Genomic DNA, 21,778 nt, shown 5'->3' with positions numbered 1-21,778 from the left:
TGGGGGTATAATTTTCTCCGGGAAGCATAGTAAAACATAACTGAAAAGCATCCCCTTCATGGTGTTACTGAGAACAGAGCACCTTCCTGAGATCGGGAAGTGAGGCCCTTGACTGCCGGGCTCTCCTCGTGCCCTCGACCTTCCCCTTCATACCAGTCCTACTCTGGGAGACATTCACATTTGTGCTCACCTGGGCAGTCTATAAAGTGTGACTCCTTTCAGATGAATCACAAATGGTCAAATTAAATGCCAGGGTCTGCCATACCATGAGTTTTGCCTTACCAATAACAGCATGAGCCAAATACAGAGACCAGAGTATTGCCTTTATATAATTTTCCTTCCCCAGGTTAGGTCATATTTAACTGTAGCGACACCAGCCATGTTTGAGCCGAAGCCTGCAGCTCTCTCAAGCCTGCCTTGCCCACGTTAGCTCCACAGATCTGCCCGCTTTGTTCACCGTGGCCGGTGCCAGCACAGTTCATTTCAGACGAAAACACAGATCGACTGCTTGTAGAAGCCTAGTTTTTCTTGTATTTTTATGCAAGATCCCAGACTTAAAGGTCATTAGGAAGGCTTTTTTTTTAATACTTACGGAACAGATTTTACTTTTTCCTTTAATACCAAGGGCATGATTTTTATAACATATGAAAATGTGTTGGTGTTTGAAGTTTCTAACAAGAATTATTTCACTCAGTTGTGTTCTCTCTACATTGTTTAGAGAAACTGATGCAGTAAAAACAGAGGACTCATTTGCCATCTAAATAGACTAACGTTGAATTCTGTTTGGCTTAAATATATGAGCTTTATGCTCTCCAGATGGCCTTTTGAAATAGAATCTTATATTTGTGTGAATAGTAATTATTAACAGAAACAGTATTTATTCAACAAAAATAGGTAAGATGGGGGCACCTAGGTAACTCAGTCAGTTAAGCATCTGACTCTTGGTTTTGGCTGAGGTCATAATCTCATGGTTTGTGAGTTCAAGCCCTGCCTCAGGCTCTGTGCAGAGCCTGGTTGGGATTCTCTCTTTCCCCCTCTCTCCATCTTCCCCGCTTGCATTTGTGCCCGCCCACTCTTGCTCTCTCTCTCTCTCTCTCTCTCACTCAAAATAAGTAAACATTTTAAAAAGTAAGTAATATGATAGAATCACTGTTTTGACCTCAAATTTACCTAGAATGTAAGAATAGAATTAAAACTAAAATATCTGCTGTAGCACATTGAACTGAACACATGACTGTGTTTAAACATAATGTGGGATCAGTAATAAAGCCCTGATCTGCGTTAATATGCTCCGAAAACTTGCTCTCTTTCAGGGGCTTTGCCTAAACAACAGGCATCTTAGCATAAAGAATTTTCCTTTCTCTTTGTTTCTTCTTAAAGATGAAGTATCACCAGCCTTTATGCAAATATTTGGTGTTGGTTCTTAACCACCATTGACACTTTTTTTTTTTTTTTTTTTTTTTTAGAGAGAGAGAGAGACAGCGTGAGCAGGGGAGGGTCAGAGAGAGAGGGAGTCACAGACTGAAACAGGCTCCAGGCTCTGAGCTAGCTGTCAGCACAGAGCCCGATGCGGGGCTCGAACCCACGAACCGCGAGATCATGACCCAAGCCAAAGTCGGACGCCCAACCGACTAAGCCACCCAGGCGCCCCCCACCATTGACACTTTTAAGTGTTACCTGGATACCAGTATTCCCTGCTTCCCCGCTGCTCTTGGCTCTAAGCCGCTGGATGGAGAGCACTTCTGCACTTGGCAGGGGAAGGGGAGTACACAGTCACACCTCACAGGGAGCCCAGGTTGTGTGCCCGGCCAGTCTGCGTTTAAGGCAATGCCCTCTGAACGCATTTCCCATGCTGGTCTTCACTGTCATGTCCTGCTTTGAGGCAGAGCTGATACCCATATAATCCCCCCTCTTCCTCTAGTAATGCAGTCCGCTGTGGTTAGAAGTTTCTAACATGAACTTGCATGTTGCAGTTGCTGCCCACCTGGATCCTAGTTGGTTTGACTCAAGGACCCTTAAATCCTAGAACTTTTGAGCTTCCATGAGATCGCTCACCTACTCCCCCGGGCCTCCGAGTTTCTCGAGCTAAAGCCACTGGTTGTGGTGTCTTCAGTTTATCTGACACCGTTCGCTGCTCATCCTTTAGACTCCTTTTCCTCATCTTCCACAACCTTAACTCCTGATTTTTTTTTTTGGCAGCTCTTTGCACCTGTCTCATTGCCCACCAAATTGCATGTCCTCCATGGCTCCTTCCTCATTTTTCTTTCAATCCCATGCTGTGCAGTGTCTCAGAGTAGCTTGCTTATTTGAGCAACATCAGCCAGCCTGTATGTGGGCAGCTTCTTAAAAAGGGTGTCTATTTGCCTTGACCTCCTTTTTACTTTTCACATTCATTTGCCTGATACCTACTGAATGTCTGCCCTTTGCTGTCTCATTAGCGGCTCGTATTTACAGGCGCAAGTGGACTCCCACTCCTCCATCACCTCATCAGGCATGTCCCCCACCTCAGTGAATGGCTGTGCTGGCTACCCGAGTACACAGGGCAGAACTAGCATTCACAGTCACCTCCCTCTCCACCCTCATCCCCATCCCCACACCCACCTAGTAGGAGTCCTGAACTCATTCGAGTTCTTTGTTTTAAGCTTCTTCCCTGTCCCTGCCGTAGGAGCTGTCATTTCACACGAAGACTTTCCTGTGGCCCAAACAGCTCTTCTCCACCTCCACATAGCACACTGCGTGGGGCAGGCTGCTACAAGCTGCTAGAAGTAGAGCTGCCCCCCACTGCAGCCTTCTGCACGGCCTCTAGCACAGTCCACCTGTCTGCACGTTATCTCCTCGGCTGGCTTTTGCTTTCCACCTGCCATCCCCCCAGCAGGCATGGGGGGGACTCCGCTGCCCATTTCTCCCTCCCAAAGCCTTCCCATGTGCAGCCCAGCTCAGCCTGCCCTCCAATCCCTGTTTCTGCAGCTTAGCAATTGGTCATTTGGTTGTTATTACTGAATTTATTACAGTTGATCCTTGAACAACACAGGTTCAAACTGTGTGGGTCCACTTATATGTGGGGTTTTTCAGTAATTTACAGCACAGTACTGCAAATGTGTCTTCTTTTCCTTATGAGTTTCTTAATAACGTTTCCTTTCTCTGCACACTTCCTGTTTAAGGCTGAGTAATATTCCACTCTGTGTATATATCCATGCATCCTTCAGTAAACACTAGAGTAAGTCTGTTTATTGTGATAAACATTAAAAGATCAGTAGAAATGAAACAGTGGTTTGACAAAGCTATAGAATTAAAGAGTAGATTGAAGTAGAATTCCTTGATTTTTGTTGGCTGAGTTTAGAATTATCCTATTTTAAATGTTTGTTTATGTTTGAGAAAGAGAGAGAACACAGGAGGGACAGAAAAAGAGGGAGACAGAACCCCAAGCAGGCTCCACACCACCAGTGCGGAGCCCAGTGAGGGCCTCAAACCTACAAACCGTGAGATCATGACCTGAGCTGAAATCAACAGTCGGACACTTAACCAACTGAGTCACCCAGGTGCCCCCTAGAATAATCCTATTTTGAAAGTAAATTCTGAGTAAAACTGTCTCAAACTGACCCAAAGTGAAATGTGAGTTGTTCTTGATTGAATTTCCTAGAAAAGAAACCAAATTATGGTATTGTACTTATCAGCCAAGATGAGGAGGAAAAGCAGAGGGCCACACTCGACTTCAATTCATGGGGCTCTTAAGGCTCCTTTTCCCCCAACTCTCCAAAGGAACTGGCAGACTGTGGCATCCACACTGGGATTAGAGTTGGATGGGATGCAAGCTCACATATTCAGATCATAGTGCAGGAAGTTTCCTATTTAAGTGTCCGAGAACAAGCCCAGTGTTTGAGCTCCGCACACCTCCCGGGTCCCTCTCTGTCATGCACTCTGGAGGGGATGAGAGCAGAGCGCTCCAGCGCGGCCCCCACCTCAGGCCCTCCAGTTGCTCAGAAGTTGCTCTTCAGACCTTCTAAGCAGCTTCTGTGCACTCAGCGTGGACAAATGTCCTCCAGAAAGTGTAGGAAGCTCTGGAAAACCCATTCACACAAGTTAGAATGACCTTCCAGAGTACCTTATGAAAAGCAGTGGTTGTCTGAGAAGAGCAGTAAGGTGGCGTGTGACCCTGCTACTGTGTGCATCACTAAGGAGTTGTACTCCTCTGGGCGCCCTGCAGCAGGGGCTTGCCCTCCTACCCGCCTCAGCGGGGCCTGCGGCATTAGGACTGCCCAGGAGGCCTGGCCTGGTTACACCGTGTAGGAGGCTCTGCAGAGGCCCACAGCGGTCCTGTGGCTTTTCTCAGCCCCTACACACACACACACACATGCGTGCATGTGCACGCCACGGGATGGCCTTCCCAGAAGCCAGATCTAACATGGTTCCTGCTGTCACCCTCCTCCTCATGGAGAAGAGAGTGAGAGTCCTTGCCTGATGGGGGCACATCAACTACATGAATATGTCTATCAAGAGTTTAACTCACAGGAGAAAAGAAGATATTCTGTTGCCCTATATCTGAAACCACTTTAAGATTTGTTGATTGCCGGGGCGCCTGGGTGGCTCATCAGTTGAGCGTCCAGCTTCGGCTCAGGTCATGATCTCACGGTTCGGGAGTTCGAGCCCCACATCAGGTCCACTGCTGTCAGCACTGAGCCTGCTTTGGATCCTCTGTCCCCCTCACTGCCCTTTCCCTGCTCATGCTCTCTCTCTCTCTCTCAAAAATAAACATTTTTTAATTAAAAAAAAAAAAAAGATTTGTTGCTCACACAGCACATAAATATAAACTTGCGGAAATTAGTGATAATTAAGACAAATTAGCTACCTAGACCCGCTGCCACAGTCATCCGTGTGACATTTTCGCATAAGCTTCTTGTTCAGAGTCCTGGACAATGCAGTGGTCTAACTAAGGTCAGCTCCTGCTTATGAGTATCCTACAGTCTGGATAGAGAGCGGCCATTTGGGATCTGCCTGTTGTTAAAGTGCTTGGTGGGAGAAGTAGATTTTACCAGCAGGAACAATTGCTGTGAAATGAGATGGGCAGTGTCCCCAGGGCGGGTCTGCAGAGTTGAGTTGATCTCTCAGAGTGTGTGTTTCTGGGTGTGTTTGTGCTCTGAGTGCGGGGCGCTCGGCTGGTGGCCGTGCCACAAGAGGGCTTATTAGACAGCTTAGGCCACATAAAGATGGCCCAGGACCACTTACTGTGGACCCACCTCTTCAGGCTCACGTTAAGGAACATATGCAAGTGCATAGGGGTGGCAGGGGAAGGGCCAAGTCCTGTACGTGTGGCCCTGCTTACCCGTGTGTGTGGGAGTTCCTGTCCCAGAGTCTCCACCCTGGAGAGAATCAGAACCCAGCCTCATTAAACAGCCTGTAGTGTCCCAATCTACCACTTTGGGTTTGACTCTCTTGGCTCCCCATTATATTTTTAAAGCGACAAATGGTGATATCCTACAAAATGGACAAAATGAAAGCAGGGCTATAGAGATGAAGGTGCGGGGCAGCCCTGAACCAGGGTCAGCAGTATGTTCTTTTTTAGTAATTGATGGACTAGTCTGCAAATGGCTCAGACTTGAGTACTGGTGGGATTCTGTGGGAAGGGAAAGTAGGCTGTGTGGCAGTGGTTTACCCTCCTCACCCAGGGCAGTGGTGACGAGGGGGCTGGGGTCTTGGAGACCCTTGACGAAGGGGTCCGTGGACAGCAGAGGCGCACGGCATGCCGCATTTCAGCACCTACTTCCCCTTGTTCTTTTTTGTGTCCTGGGATAAGGAGTGAATTTATCTTGGCCGGTGTTTTCCAGTCTTTAAAATCCAGCGTGTCAGAAAAAAAAAAAGACCACTTAGCTTTGCACTGAAGGATTTGGCTGTGACTTCCTTTCGTGAAGGATTTGTGGATATTGGTGGAGGATAGGATTACTCACAGAAGTCCGTGTTTTAGGGGACTAATGGATTCTGATCTTTCTGCATCTCCCTCAAATGTACCTGCCCACCGGGATCTTCATGATCAGCTCTGGCCACCCCACTGCTTTGCTGCAGAACCTCTGTGCTTCCCTGTGACCTAACAGATGAGGGTTGTGCTTCCTCGGCCTCCCATAGGAGGGCTCACCCTGCAAGACCCACTCATCCTTCCTGTCACAGCCAGTCCCCATCTTCCACTCGGGACGCAAATCCAGCCTAACTTGTCGTCGTGGTGACCACGTACTCCCTCACACTCCTTTGCCCTAACTCTTGACATCCACGGAAATCCATGGTTTCAAGCAAGACCTATTTCAAAAGCGTTTCTTCATAAAGCTTCCTTTTCCTAGTTTTTGCAGTAAGATTTGACTTCCAACCTGCCCGAGCTCCCCTACACTCTACGCATACTCACGCCAGTTACATTTTACTTCCGTTTTACTTAAAAACTATAGATAGGGATTATTGAGTTTATATTCTATGCCAGGCTCTATTCAGAGTTCCCTTGTGTGAGTTTTCTCAGTTCATCCACCCAGCAGCCCAGTAAATTGGTCGCTCTTTACCCCCTTTTTTTCAGATAAGGATGCCCAGGGATTGAGAGATGAGCTGTTTAGTGCAGAGTTACAGGTATTAGTGGGGGAGCTGAGATTAGCATCAAGGCCGTCAGACTCCAGAGCCCCTGTCTTAGCCACCATGGTGTGTGAATGAGATCTACCACCACACACAGAGAAGCGCTCAAGAGATACATGTCCGATGGATGACTGCATGTCTGTGTGCTTAGGGGTTGGGGGCCCGTCACGTGCACTGCAGTCAGAGGCAGCTGCGTGGGAGTGCAGCCTATGCGATGTGCACCACGCCCCACGCTTAGAAGGGTCTGTGCTGGGTATCAGGCTGTGGTACGGCTGTCTTCAAATTGGCAATGCTCTTCCGACAAAGGGATTCACATCTTCATTTTGCTCTGAGTCCCACGATGTAGGTGGTCCTGCAAGCAGTCCATTTTTATGTTCTGTTCTTCAGAGTCACGCTTAGGTATAAAACTGACTCTTCTCTTGAGGCATCCATGATGTGTGCCCAGGCTGTGAAGTTCTAACATCCTGCCGCCAACTGTGACACTATGCTCCATTTATCTCCGCGCAGTGAACTGCCTTAGCTTCCTAACTGTGCAGGAGAGCAATTCCTTGTTGTAAACTGACCTCATCACTGGGGGCTCAGCGGAACAGGATTTCCATGATCCAGTCTGAACAGCTGATATGGAGTGTTTGGTCAGAGAGCCAGGGCTGGCTCTGGCTCGCGGAGAACACAGTAGGAACAGATAAAAACAGAAGCACAAGTGACTTGAATTTGAATATAGCTTGTTCAAACTCTAGTCTGAATGTAGCACCCAAATGACATTACTTGGAGTCGTTTTAGAGAATTTTTTTTTTTTACGTAATTCTGGAAGAATCCTGGTTGATCTACATTGCTGAAGACAGATTTTAACTTGGTCCTGTCCCCTGGGTGAACAACATTTTAATTGCTAAGTTGTGGTAAAATGCTATGCTTAATTACAGACTCAAGTATCTAATTTGTCCGTCATTGCCTCTATTTGAAACCCTTTCTCTTGTTTTTGCCATCATTCCACTGTTTGCACTGGGGTTACAGAGGCCCCGTCTCCCTGGACGCATTAGGCAGTGCTGTCACATCGGAGTACAAAGCAGGACATAATTAAACCTATACAGAACTACTCAGGAAAAAGTTTTGTCATCAGCTACTTGGATACTGAATTCTTTATCCATAACTTGATAAATTATAATCCGTCACAATCTGAAGAGATCAGTTTAATGAGAATCTATTAATGTTAACACTGTACGTGTGGCCCTGTGCGTTGATATACAGGGAGGGTGCGGTGGGGTGGGAATTTCTTATTTTGTTAGAAATCTGTATTTTGAGGGTGAGCCTCTTCTCCCTTTTCTCCTGGTGTAAGAATGCTTCTGGAAAAATGAAGAACTGATTCTGATCTTGGACCATCTCTTCCTAACTGTCCATTCCGCTCAACTCTGTGTTTTCTTTGCAGCGAAATGCATTGCATATAAATGAAAAGCTGGTGTTAAGTGGAGTCTTGCAGACTATGGAGGTATTGTCTGTCAGGCTGATGATCATGACTTTTTCAGTTGCTACATTTTTGTCATACAATCAAAAAGCCCTGGTGTTTGGTTTCTGCAGAGGGAAGTGAGAGGGAGCTCCAGAGAACACTTAATATCGGTTACTTTAAAAACATTTAGTTATTTCTTGGCTAAATTTACAAAAATATAGGGAAAAGAATTTACCGAAATTAACACTAAAAGGTTTAGACCTTTCCTTTCTCACAGTAACCAGAACATTCTTGAAAATTCTTACATTCCACAGAATTGAAACACTCTCACAGCAGTTGAAAGATGTGTTAATGTTAGCCCTCTAAACCTATTTGGGCATTAACATTCAGATGCCAGGTTTGGTTGAGGGGGGATGGGAGAGTGTGCTCTTTTAAGACTAGGAGAAAGTAGAAAAATCTCAGTTTCTCTCAAAAGAGAAAAAAAGCCTTGTGATCTTGCGCTAAGTCTTCACTGGCCTCAGTAACCCTTAAATAGAGTGTGGGGGTTAGAGATTCGAAAAGTCAGCATGCTAGCTTGCTGTGTGAGCCAGTTTGGGGGATACCCCTTTTCAAAGTGCAGGACGGCACGCAGCCTGCCTTGAGTAATGACCAGCCGCGGGCTCTCCCTGGCAGAAGGGGGCTGCCCGTGCCAGGCATGCAGGACCTCTTACCCACCGAGCGAGGTCTGTTCTCAAGTAATATTTGTGTAATAGTATCAGTTTCAGAGTATTTGAAAAGAATAGTAAGTCATGAGTCTAAGAGCTAATTCTGGAAAGTCTTTTGCCCACCATACACACATCTACAGTCATAAAAGCATTTGGGTGGCTTTCCATCAGTTTCTGTTTGCATGTTCTGTGTGTGTGAACAGACAGGAAACAAAGCCACTATTGAGTTCTATAAATGCAAAAGAAGGATGGGATGGCCTCTTGGAAATGCTGTTTTTTCACTTTGGGATAACTCCAGTAACCAAGTAAAACTTTCTGATACATTTGCCAAATAAAAGAGCTAAGGTTGAGAACTAGCCTGAGATATTTTTTTTTTTTTTTACAAATAGTTTATTGTCAAATTAGTTTCCACATAACACTCAGTGCTCATCCCCATAAGTGTCCTCCTCTATGCCCATCCCCCCCCATCCATCAGTCCTCAGTTTTTGTCAGCATCCAAGAGTCTCTCATGGTTTGCCTCTCTCCCTTTCCCCCACCACTTCCCCCCTTCTTCTCCCCCTTGTTCCTCCGTCAAGTTCCTCCTAATCCTCCTATACGTGCAAACATATGATATTTGTCCTTCTCTGCCTGACTTATTTTGTTCAGCATAACACCCTCAAGGTCCATCCACGTTGCTACACATGGCCAGATTTCATTCTTTCTCATTGCCATGTCGTATTCCATGGTATAGATAAACCACATCTTCTTGATCCATTCATCTGTTGATGGACACTTAGGCTCTTTCCATGTTTTAGCTATTGTGGAGAGTGCTGCTATGAACATTGGGGTACATGTGCTCCTATGCCTCAGCATTTCTGTATCCCTTGGGTAAATTCCTAGCAGTGCTATTGCTGGGTCCTAGGGGAGTTCTATTGTTAGTTTCCTGAGGAACCTCCACACTGTTTTCCAGAGGGGCTGTACCAGTTTACATTCCCACCAACAGTGTAGGAGGGTGCCCGTTTCTCCACATCCTCGCCAGCATCTCTCGTTCTCTGATTTGCTCATTTTAGCCACTCTGACTGGCGTGAGGTGGTATCAGCCTGAGATATTTAAAATTAATGTTCATTTTGGAGAGCAGAGTCAGGAAAGCGGGCTCTCAGTACAATGGTAAAAGCTACATCTTGACTTTTCCTGTGGAATCAGTGATCACTTCCTGCCAGAAACAAACATTTTAACATTCACCATACAGTTAATTCACTGACATTACTTGTTTACCCCGAAGAGAGAATATCATCGGGCCCCCAGAGATTACACTGTCTCTGACCACGTGAACATGGTTGTACTTCATTTTCATCTTTCTGTAACACCTCCTCCTCTTCACGGTTGGAAAATCAAAGCACCTACAAATGAAACGGTAGTTGAAGTTTCTCTGTAGTACGTGCTTATAGAAGCCAAATTCTTAAGGCAGAAAGGAGTGTAGGATCTTGTTACATTTGGATCCACGCTGCTCTTTAATCCCTCCCTGGTCTTCTTTGTAACTTATTTCTCCTACTTCTCCTCCACTCCAGCCCCCTTTTGATTATTTCAGGATAAATAGGGAGAGATTTGGGAGATGTCTTAATGGAAAAGAACAGAGATGTAGATTTTATGGTACCTGGGAAAGTGTCTTGATCTCTCTTTTATCAAAACACATTACCCAAAGTAGGGATGAGCTGGTGTCCCAAGACCCCACTGGCCCCTGACCCGACGTGGCTACCCCACATATACCCCACTCCTGAGCCTGGGTGCTCGTGAGAGCACCGCTGTGTGGCTGGTATTTCTCTGAGCCTGTGTAGCAATATCGGGATAACAGGAGGAGCTTGGGAACTCCGCCTCTTTTCCTAGCTTCTCATCCCATTCCTCCAAGGGCCGTAGCATCCTTGTGTCCTTATTTACACCATTCGATGCTACCTAGAGGAGCCATTATCAGGAAGTTCTCTTGCCGTTACCTGTCAGATTGATGATACTCCCAGAGGTATCTGGTTGTAATTTCAGCATCCTGTTTTCTCACATTGAAGGAAGAATATTAACTTTGAATCTGTTCTAATTGCTTTTAGTATAATAGTCACAAATTTTGGCCCTTTATCATTAGCGACCAACTGTTTTTCAACTGATAGAGACCCACCATTAGTGGACCCCCTAGCCTGGGCAGCTGACATCACTGTTGGCCCTCCCCCTCCCCCTACAGCCTCCTCCTCCTCCTCCCTACCGCCTCCTTTGTAATGTGTGTTTATTTTGAGAGAGGGAGAGAGGGAGCAGGAGAGGGACATAGAGAGGGAGAGAGAGAATCCAAAGCAGGCTCTGTACTGACATTGTGATTTGGGATGGGGGAAGCCTAGACATCGAAGACCAGTGAGAGCAGAGGTGTGCTGATCCAGGGTACAGATGAGGGAGTTTGGAGGACAGTCAGCAGCTTGAAGACCAGTTACCTTCTTAGTCTTAGTCTGTGCCTGACACACAGTTTATACTCATTACAAGTTGAACTTCATTAGATCAGTTGACATGTAAGATGAGGAAAGGGAGGGAGGAGATGGTTTCAAGGTGTTTAGTTTGAGATAACAAATACAGGAGGAACAGGTTTAGGGGACTGGGTGGGGGATGGAAAACTGGTTGGGTTTGATGAGGTTTAATTTAATCTCAAGGGCTTTCGCTGGAGATGTCTGGGAGACAGCTGGAGATCTGGGTTTGTCGCAGAGAAGAGAGTTCTGGCTTCTCAAGTCAGACCCCCCTCTTGGGTATAGACGGATTTGGGAGTTAAAATTTCAGCCGCTGTCCTCATCCTTTTTCTGTTAGAAGAGCTTCTGTTGGGGTTCTGGTAACCCCTCTGTCAGCTTCCTGAACCTGAAACCCTATCCTGCCCTCTTCCAGAAGGCACATAGGTTCACTGCTGGAAAATGCTGTGGGGGGCGGGGGAGGGGGGGAATGGGAGCAGAGTGGCTCAGTTGAGCATCTGACTTTTCCTCAGGTCATGATCTCGCCTTTGCGGGGTTTTGAGCCCCACGTTGGGCTCTGTGCTGACAGCTCAGAGCCTGGAACCTGCTTCGGATTCTGTGTCTCCCTCTCTCTCTGCCCTCCCCTGCTCACGCTCTGTCCCTGTCTCTTGAAAAATAAAATGTAAAAGGAAAGAAGGGAGGAAGGAAGAGAAAGAAAGAGAGAGAGAACAAAAGAAAGAAAGAAAGAGGAAGGAAAAGAAAGTGAGGAAGGAAGAAAGAAAAAGAAAATGCATACATACATACATACATGCATACGTACTGGGTCTCCGTGGATCGGGTTCTGTCCCCAGGCTTCAGAACTTCAGTTTGAGTAGAGGATACCTTTTCATGTGAAAGTATTGACCGTGCAGACCCGTTGCAGGCTATCCTAGTAAGGAAAGAAAACCCGGCCTGCTCTGGGGACAGTCTTTTAGCACTGAGCAGTGGATTTACAGCGGAGAGCTCTGGCTTACTAGACGAGTGATTAGATTCCACTCATTCAGCTCTCTCACACAGGTGACCTGCCCGGCCACAGGAGTCGAGGACCTGTGCCCACGTTCCCTCTGAATGGAAATATTAGTAGGAAGATGTAGTTTACCCCCAGTCACAGTTGCCAGTGTCGCTTGCGTCCCCGGGGTTGCCCTGTTGTCTACTAGAACAGAGGAGGTAAAGGGCAAAGCCCACGTCTGTCCTGATGACAGAGCTCTGGTTTCTGTCCCCAGAGCCCGTCAGCGGGGTGAGAATCTGTGGGGCACACCTCGGCTGGGGTGTCACAGACGGTCTCTACTTCCAGTTGAATTCAATAACTGACATTCTAGGTGGGGTTTTTTTCACGGAGGTTTTTATATGGTGGTGCTACCATCAACCACACTTACAAATACTAAATAGCAAAATCTGAATATTCATTCCAGACTTTGAGCGGTAAGACTGGAGAACAAAGACCCAGAGAATGCGCCGGTCTCAGTGTGGTCCCAGACTCTAGGAGAACCGGTGTGAAACCTGGAACCGATTGCCCAATGAATGTCGCTGGGGCTCAGTTACCCTCTGCACTGCCGTGCTCGCAGACTGCATAAGCAGTTCCGCCCGCTGAGTTCTGGCAGCTTTTGGAAACATACATGTTTTCCCCCATTATTTTTTGATGTCTCCCCTCGCCACACCGCCCCTCCCTCCAAAGCCATTTTCCAGCCATTCCCTTAGGGAGTAGTTTTATGGGGAGGTTCTTTTGTGGGCTTCCAGCTGGCTTCATTTTCACTGTCTCCACGAAGTCGCTTTCTCTCTCACATTCGTAGGATATTATCATCTGTGGTGCGTTGCCTCGGGACATCCCCTTGGACTGACTGCATCTTTTCGGTTTGCGCTCACAGGCTGTCTCCTGGCTCAGACATCTATGTGACGGTCTCCTCCATGGCCCTCGCGAGGTCCCAGCAGTGCCGGAACTCCCCGAGCAACCTGTCCTCATCCAGCGACACCGGCTCCGGTGGAAGCACGTACCGGCAGAAGTCCATGCCCGAAGGGTAGGTGCGGGCCCCGCTGACTCAGACACGCCTTGGCCCATCTACACAGGAGCCAAGGGGGAAACGCACTCAGTATTCCAGCTAGAAAACGCTTTAATGTCTGCTTCAAACCACTTCTCAGGAAGTGGTTTCCTCATCCTTCCCTAGTGCGCAAGCACCTCGTGGTGGAGAGATCAGGCTGCATCACTTTCTTCAGTCTGTGTGTTGTCCGGCACAGCTCTGGTCACTCTCTCCAAAGCACACCCAGGGGCACACAGCTTGCACTGGCTGGAGTGTGTGTGCCTGCTAGAGCAGGGGAGCCGTCATCCTAGCCGAAGCTTAAAATTAGTTTTCTCACACTTTCAAAGGCTCCTGGGATTTCAGCCTGTGGGTGGTGGTGGTTTCTTCATCTTTTGTGCAAACACAAACACCCAAAGGTAACTGTGTGCCTCAGACAAGACATACAAAGCCAAAGGCTAAATGTGCACGGTTTTAGAGGCTGCTATAAAGAAAGAAGTGGGGAAAAAGCCCAACCCACCAGAATGTCTGAAGCTGGGAAGTAATTAGCCAGTGGTGCATATTCGCCACCTTTGCCCAGAAGAGCGCTCAGAGAGCCATCGAAGACTTCCCTCTGGGGTATCTCTCTGGGGAGGTGGATGGAGAACTGAAAACCATTTGAAAATCAAATGTGAGGCATTCATAGAAACCCATGTTTCTATTCTGAGTTTTCCCCCCAAGTGTATTTTTAACAAAGGCACACATGATTTGGTTACTTTCTTGAGATGTATACCGTGTTACAAAATAGTCAGGCTTACTAAGAATACCTTCATAATGGGTATTTTGGTTTTTTATCCTATAGCATTTTGTTGCTTTATACAGCTATTAAGTATGATTTTTTTCTTGCTGTTGCTAAATACTTACGTTAGCAGAAAGCAGATAATAAAACCACTATAAAATGTGCTTGCCCCTGCTGCATCACAGCCCCCCCCCTCCCCTGCACCGGTCAGGATTCCCGGGGAGCATATCTAAAATCCACATGTCTTCTTTTAATTACTTCAGTGACAATTAGGAAAAAACACAAAGTGTATCTCTTATTCCTGAGTTCCTGCAAAAGGTTTCATGAGTGAAGTATTATCATATCATACCACAAGTCCTAACCAATTGTTTCTTGTTTTAATTAGTAGAATTTAAATGACCTGCTTTTACTTCAAAAATAAGAATCCACTGCAACGTTAGTGTTAGTACAGCAATAAAATATAAATGAGCTAACGACAACACAGCACTGTTTCCTTGTGACTGTGATACACTTTACATGTATACCAAAAGTGTAAGTTAAAACCTTAGTGTTTTGGTGAATTTTAATGTCAGAAACATGGCTCCAGTGTCCACCCTGTACAGTGTTTTCAGTGAGGTGGTAATTCTTCAACCTGATGTGCGACAGTAACCCAACTGTAGGTGGTATTGAGGGTTTTTCCCTTGCTCGTGAGGCTACCCAGTGATATTTACCATATAACATCTTCTTTACTTGGGCTAATCTTTGACAAGAAGGTAATGATACGGTGCTTTAGTCTGGATGCCAGGCAGGGTCCGCATAGATCCGTGAAGCAAGAGACGGTTCACTGTCTGATTCGCACGCATTGCCCGAGGGCCAGGTTGGATTCTAAAGTTACTCTTCTCAAGAGAAAGAGGATTATATCCACTTTACCACTTAGCCCAGTGAAAGTAGGTATGTACAAGTTGACAGTGAGGCAGGGGTGTGTGTATGCTGCGAACTCATTAATACTTTAAGGAGCTTGGAAGCATGGAATAATCCCAGTAGGTCAGATTGTTACACCGTGTTTGTCCCCAAGTGTAATCTGCTCACTTGTTGTCTTCCGTGCACTTCAGTGGGCCCAGTATCTGCCTTGGGGGGGGGGGGTGGGCGGCCATGCTTTGGTGTGGGGATATTGAGATCACCCAGATCAGTTGAGAAGTAGATCAGTTGAGAGGTAAAGTTTGTAACAGGATGACTAATAATGCCCACTCCACTTCAGTGTGGGGGAGAAAGGCACCTGCACAAGTTTGGGATGGAAACGAGAGATAGGTAGGAAACAACACTGTTGAAAAGACATAGGGTCTATTCTACCATCCTTGGAGCTGTATCTTCGGGCCACATGTTTTGAGCAATGTTGATGAGGGAGACCATGGCCAGAGGGAGGGATGATCTGGGTAAGTGAAGAGCTTGGGGGTCATGGTGGGAAACATAACTGAGGGTTTATAGCCTGAAGGTAAGAACCACAGACAGTAGGTAGGCAGGCCAGTACAGCTTTCTTCCAGCACTCACATGAGGGAGGAGGCTTGTCCATGAACGCAGCTGAGACCAGTAAAAGTTGCAGAGAAGTTCCCAGCCCATGATGAGGACAGGCTGCGAGCCTGCTATGGAGAGCCGTGGGCCAGCTCATGGGGGGAGAGTTCGTGGTCCCTGAATGTGCCTCATGTATCAGCCAGATGGCACGTGCTTTTCAAGGCAGGATTTAAGGACAACCTTACTCTATCATTCATTTAAAACCAGATGGCCAGATTTAAAAAAAAAAAAAAAAAAAGAGGGGGCACCTGAGTGGTTCAGTCAGTTAAGCTTCCAGCTTTGGCTCAGGTCATGATCTCGTGGTTCATTAGTTCAAGCCCCCATCGGGCTCAGAGCCTGGATACTGCATCTGATTCTGTGTCCCCCTCTCTCTCCGCCCCTCCCCTGCTTGTGCTCTCTCAAAAATAAACATTAAATGAATGAATGAATGAATGAATGAATAACCAGACAGCCAGAAAAGCATTTGGCTTTAAATCCAGAGGTTTTAAGAATTGTCTTTAGTTTCCACTGCTACCGAAAAAAGGAAAAGCAAAATTAGAATCCACGTCCACCTTTTATCTCTGTGCTTTTTTGGACAAGTCTTCATTCATTACAAATTTAGAATAAAATCATAGGGCCAGTTGGAAGATATGTGCTTAACAAGGACTTTAGGGAGGAGATGGCAAAGATCATAATCAGTGACTCACCCCTACCACCCTTTGCTGTTATTATTAATGAAAATAAGCGGTATTGCATTAAGTAATAAATACATACACAGATGCATACTGTTTTAGCCATTTTCCTCCAGATGTTTGGATCAACGTACGGGAAAGGCAGAACTGAAATCCACAAAGGCAGAACTACAAAATCCACGGTCTTTGTAGGTACCAGCCTCCCCCCTTTTTATAATGAACACCTTTTGTTGAAATTTTCATAAATCAGGTATCTTGTTTATCATAATAGAGGTAACTCTGTTTAGCAAGGCTTATAATTGAGTTTGTAAACGGTGGTCATTGTGCAGAAGTAGGGGGAGGTTATGGTAGGAGGCTAATGTTACAACCTTCTCTGCTTTCCAAATGCTTTTATAGATTCTTCTCTCTGGACCCATATAATGGAACTACCATTTAAGAAATAAAGAAATCGAGACTTTGGGTGGGGGGCTGGACCACAACTCCAGGCCTGCCTCCTCATTGTCTCTTTCTCTTTACAGTGTATAACTTGCTGGTTCTCCCCATGCGTTTATCAGTCTGTGGCAGATAAGACACCCATTATAGCATCAGTCATTCCAGGCTGTTAATCTTCCAACATATTGATCACTCATAAGCTCATTAGTAACCACACACAAATTTATAAATGTCCACGTAAGCCCTTGAATTTTATACTCTCAGCCTCTTTACCTGGGCTCAGTATTGACTTTGCTGATATTGCTAATCAAGGCATATGCTTTAATTAAGCACATATTACTATTCTACACAAGGTAAAATAAAATTGGGCCATTAAATAGCAAACTGTTCTTTCCAGAAATGGACATTTGTCTTTACATATGCCAGTTTACCTACTTCCAAACTGCCCTTCCCCAAAGGCAATTTAAAATGTATTCACTTCGAAAGTGGTCACTCTGTGATGTAAATGATAGCAGTCTTTGTCTTTCAGACCTTAGAACAAATGCCCAGAAAATACTCATTCCAAGAAGGAATGACTTAGTGACTTAGCAGCCCACCGAGTTCAGAGAAACCCCTGACATACTCCACTCATAAGTCGTCCATGGAACTTTAGGAAGGGGAAGCCTTTCTCCTGCCCATGAATGACAGCCTAAGTTTGGCTGCCTACACATGGGCTAGAAAATTGGGGTTTCCTATTCTATATTTCTTAGGTTAGCTCGATGCTAACGTCTCCCGCCCTTGTTTAGAGTGTACATACATAGCATACATACCCCTCTTAGACAGGTGGTGTGTGTGGACCATAACACACAGCTCCAACACCTGAGTACACGTGCCTAAGCCCGAGGGCACAAATGCTGACACTAAGCAGAACGGGTAGTGCCTGTCATTCCAGTGCAGTTCATTACACCCAGGACTATCCTCCCTTGATGGCTGAGGTCCCTGATGTGGTCTTTTCCTTGGTTGGGGGGAATTGCCATAGGTTTGGAGTAAGCCGCAGATCCCCCGCCTCCATGGACAGGCAGAACACCCAGTCAGATATTGGTGGCAGCGGGAAACCCACACCCAGCTGGCAAAGAAGCGAGGACGGCATTGCTGACCAGATGGGTAAGTACTGAACTCCTACAAGAAGCAAGTTGCTCTTAGGCCAAGGCGACTTTGGCCACCTCTCGATGACATCCTTAAAGCATTCTGTTGTAAAGTACCCCTTGGTCAATAAATGTAATTGAGAACTGTCAGTTCGATTACATATAAGTGAGGACAACAAATAGGACCTGAGAGGAAACCCAAGGAATTCTAAGTAACCCCCCAGTTTAAAAACAGAAAGGACGTAGGAATTACTTTCGGCACGGAGATTAAAATGCCAGACTGCCAAACCACACGTGTCCTAAGTATCTCCCTCAACCCTTGTTTGTTTGTTTGTTTGTTTGTTTTTGCCTAATATAAGTGCCCTTAGAGACTCGTTGGTATTCTTGATGTCAAGTTTAAAAACAGAAACAAAAAACTGTACAAAGTGGGAACGCAATGCACCTTGTTCAGCCACATGCGTAGCCACTTAGGATTTCCCCCTGCCCCCTCTGCTATTAAGCTGTCAGCTGAGGACATGTCTTAGCAGCATAAAGCAGCTGGATGGGAAAGATTTGCATTCGTGAGCCTTCATTTGAGTTTCTCTCTCTACATGCAGTTTTTCTACAGTGACACCATGGTAATAACTCTAGTTGTTACAATAAAATTTTGCTGTGAAATAAGAGTGAGTTTCAAAACAGTAGCACCAAGGAGTTAGCATCAGTACAGTTGATACATCAGGGACTTGAATCTAGACGGTTGGGTGGGGTTCCCCCCCTTTATCTTATCTCTGGTAGCATTACCATCAGTATAGGGTAAAAAGAGGTAAATTTCAGGGCTGAAAAGGGTAAACTTTAAAGGCAAAGACCCATCTTTTTATCTTCCTTATAAATGCCGTCTTTGTTCTGTTTTAATGACTATTCCTATAAATGTACTAACCAGCAATGGCAGCGTAGAAAGGAGTAGAAAGGAGTGGAGACAAGATGTGTTTAGCTAAGACAGGAATTGAGGAAGAGAAATGTAATTCTCAGGTTCCGAGATGTGCTTTGTTCCAGTAACTTCAGTGAGATGTGCCTTGTTACTGAAGCCATCTGTCATTACCCACTCTCACGGCTCCCACCCCCAACACAGAAAACCTGAGCATTTTCTGATCTGCTGCTCCGCTCTTGACAGAATGTTTTTAATCCCATATGTTTTGATACTGTTGAGATGGTAACGACACATGTGAAAAGGATCCCTTCTTCAACATGACTTTAGCAGCTTTTTTTGGCTCCTAGTGCAGGCTTTGAACAAAGCTGCCAGCAAGCCCTTTGTGCAACGTTCAGAGCCTCACTTCCCACTCATGTGAAGTCACATGGGGAATGCAAAGGTATCTCGGGACGGGAAAGGGTAATTACAAGGCTCGTCCTAGACCCATATTCATTCTCTCACATAAACCTCCCTCTAGTCTTCTCTTCCTTGCATCTACTTTCGTTTGGTGGCATCCCACTGTTCGTAGATAAGACTCTGAAATTAATATCGGTGAATCTAATGAATCTTTTAAACACACTGGTTCATCCTTTTAGTAATATCTGACTTTAGTAAGATCCCCCAGAACCTTCCAGAGAAGCCTTTTCACTACCTGGTGGCCTTTGGCCATCCAATATCGAAGACTTCAAGTAAAATGTTAAAATAAATTTTTCCTAATTTTTTATATTCCACCATTCCTAGCTCTCTCTGATGGGCGCATCAGATGGAATCTGGGGCTTGGTTGGTGTAACCCATGTAGGGAGGAATCAAGAAGAATAATTGTTCTGTTCTCATTACTCAGCACACTCAGGGCTGACCTTTATACACTCAGTTTGTAAGAACAAAATGCTGTAATGACTTTCAAGTCTGATTGAAAATGCTGAGGAAATTCTCATCTGCTAGCCAACCTACCTGCCTTTGTACATCGCGGTGTTACAAACCAGTACCCCGGTGGAGCTGGGGAGTTTAGCTTAATGGGCGCACCCATTCTCAGTAGATTTCACTTTTCTGCCTCCACTTTTGGAAATGGTTGAGAGAGTCAAAGAGTACGTGACCCAGTCCTTTACGTGTAGGAACGGTGTTGCAGAAGTCCAGAACTGCTGCCGTTAGCCAGCGGTGTGTTAAAGAAGCTAAATCGCTTACCCTTTACCTTTGGAACCCCATCTTGAATGCCAGCTTGGAGTCCAAAAGGAAGCAATTGTCTTAAGTAAACTAGTTGCTGTGTGTCTTTTCTGTTGTGCTTAGCTTACAGTTATAGAGGACCTCAGGATTTCAATTCTTTTGTCCTCGAGCAGCATGAATATACAGGTAAAATATTTCCAAAGTGTCATGGTAAGTAACACGTGATTGCATCCATGCCTGTCTAGGTAATGTAGACCAAGCTAGGTTAGCCACACTTTGCAATGAATGAATTTCATAAATTTAATCCATATATTCTCGACATCCCCCCCCAGAACCAAAAGTTGATTCCTCACTTTGCCGCGTTGTTCATGGCCTTTGGTTTGGTGGTACTTGGCTATGCTAATGTGTATGACGTGACACACTGTCACCAGCTGCAAGCTTCACCCATCAGCCACTTAGTTTCTGACATGCTGTCTATTGTGTAAAACTCTCAGCAAGCTTATCGCTGAAATTCCGAGTTTGCTGGTTAGTGACCTGAGAGATGCAGTGGCAAGCCGTCTTCATTTGTCCACATGTGCTTGCACCAGTTCGATGCCCGCACCGTAATGTCCTGTGCTGTATTCCAGAGCCCACGTGCCATCTCCCAGCAGTATCAAAGGTACTGCCAGCTTTCCGAGAGAGCCCCAGTGGGAGACTCATGCGGCAGGATCCAGTGGTCCATTTGTCTCCAAACAAACAAGGACATGTAAGTTAACTGGAAAATAATAAAAACGGTAAGATCACTAGCAATGCACCTTTTGTGCAGTGTGAAAATGGCTGTTTTCACTGTGTGCTTGACTGTTTCTTCCACATGGTCAGAGGAGAAGTCATCTTGGTAGACGATGGGTATTGGCTATCATGGCCCTGGGATTTCTGTTGCCTGTGGCCCCAAGGTTGTTTTGAGAGAATTTCAAATTCCTCTTTGGTATGCATCTGCCACCCCACAAGTATGGACAGAAGGCCATGTGATGCGATCACAAGCAGTCCTGAAACGTTGGGAACAGACATGTGCTAAATGTGGACTTTATTGAGGTGCCTGGGTGGCTAAGTTGGTTAAGCGTCCGACTTCAGCTTAGGTCATGACTTCAAGGTTCTTGAGTTTAAGCCCCACATGGGGCTCTCTGCTGTCAGCGCAGAGCCCGCTTCAGATCCTCCGTCCCCCTCTTTCTCTGCCCCTCCCCACTTGCGTGTGTATGCGTGCTCTCTTTCTCTCTCAAAAATGAATAAGCATTTTAAAAAATGAAAAAAATAAAAGTGGATTTCATTTGCTTACACGACTGCAAGCATGACGTAGGGTTGGAGCATCAGTCAAGGGGAGAAATAGCTACCTGACAGCTGCCCTTCCTGCTTCTCTTGCCCTGCGGACTTGCACGCATTTTTGTTTTACCATAGTTCTCTAAAATTCCCTATTACTTATGGGTGGAATTCAGAATAAGAGGTTTTGCTCATGTAAGTTTTGCTGTAGTAAAATGAATATGAAGCTAAAGAAACAGAGTGCACACACCCATGCATGGTGCAAGAGCCCTGCACCAGGCAGTGTGGTGAGAGATTTACCGAAGAAATGTGATGTTAGCATCACAACATGTTGTGAGTGATAAATTATCCAGTCTGTCAATTTCCTTTCCTTTATTACCACCTTTATATTGATGACATGGTAAAGTAATATTTTGAATAGATTAGGTTAGATTAAATATATTCTTAAAACTCTTTTCACCTATTTCTTCATTACTTTTTAATTGGCTACCACAAAGTTTAGCGTTATAAATGTGGTTTGTGTTACATTCCTATAGAAATCCGTTCTGTATTTTACACTCTCAGCACATCTTGATT

At 45.7% G+C, this 21,778-nt stretch overlaps 1 protein-coding gene and 1 long non-coding RNA gene across 11 annotated transcripts in view; one reads left to right on the top strand and one right to left on the bottom strand.

Annotated features, from left to right (window-relative positions):
* SIPA1L1 (signal induced proliferation associated 1 like 1) overlaps positions 1-21,778 on the top strand; it is a 370,770-nt gene that overhangs the window by 309,276 nt on the left and 39,716 nt on the right. For 7 of the 9 annotated variants that reach the window (XM_039251856.1, XM_039251855.1, XM_039251854.1 and 4 more), the window contains 4 exons: positions 13,103-13,252; positions 17,697-17,821; positions 20,033-20,095; positions 20,536-20,654. In XM_039251856.1, the coding sequence (XP_039107787.1) occupies positions 13,103-13,252; positions 17,697-17,821; positions 20,033-20,095; positions 20,536-20,654 (457 nt within the window). The remainder of the gene's footprint in view (positions 1-13,102; positions 13,253-17,696; positions 17,822-20,032; positions 20,096-20,535; positions 20,655-21,778) is intronic. The other 2 variants (XM_039251861.1, XM_039251860.1) reach the window with 1 other exon arrangement.
* The window catches only part of LOC120245008, a 51,767-nt gene continuing 40,023 nt past the window's right edge, over positions 10,035-21,778 (bottom strand). For both annotated transcript variants that reach the window (XR_005531682.1, XR_005531681.1), the window contains exon 3: positions 10,035-10,127. This is a non-coding gene — a long non-coding RNA (uncharacterized LOC120245008). The remainder of the gene's footprint in view (positions 10,128-21,778) is intronic.

This window comes from Hyaena hyaena, unplaced genomic scaffold, assembly GCF_003009895.1.
Source record: "Hyaena hyaena isolate Hyena2069 unplaced genomic scaffold, ASM300989v1 scaffold_400, whole genome shotgun sequence".
Classification (NCBI taxonomy): Eukaryota; Metazoa; Chordata; class Mammalia; order Carnivora; family Hyaenidae; genus Hyaena; species Hyaena hyaena.
Note: the sequence above shows the minus strand (reverse complement) of the source record. Positions and strands in the feature narration are given on the sequence as shown.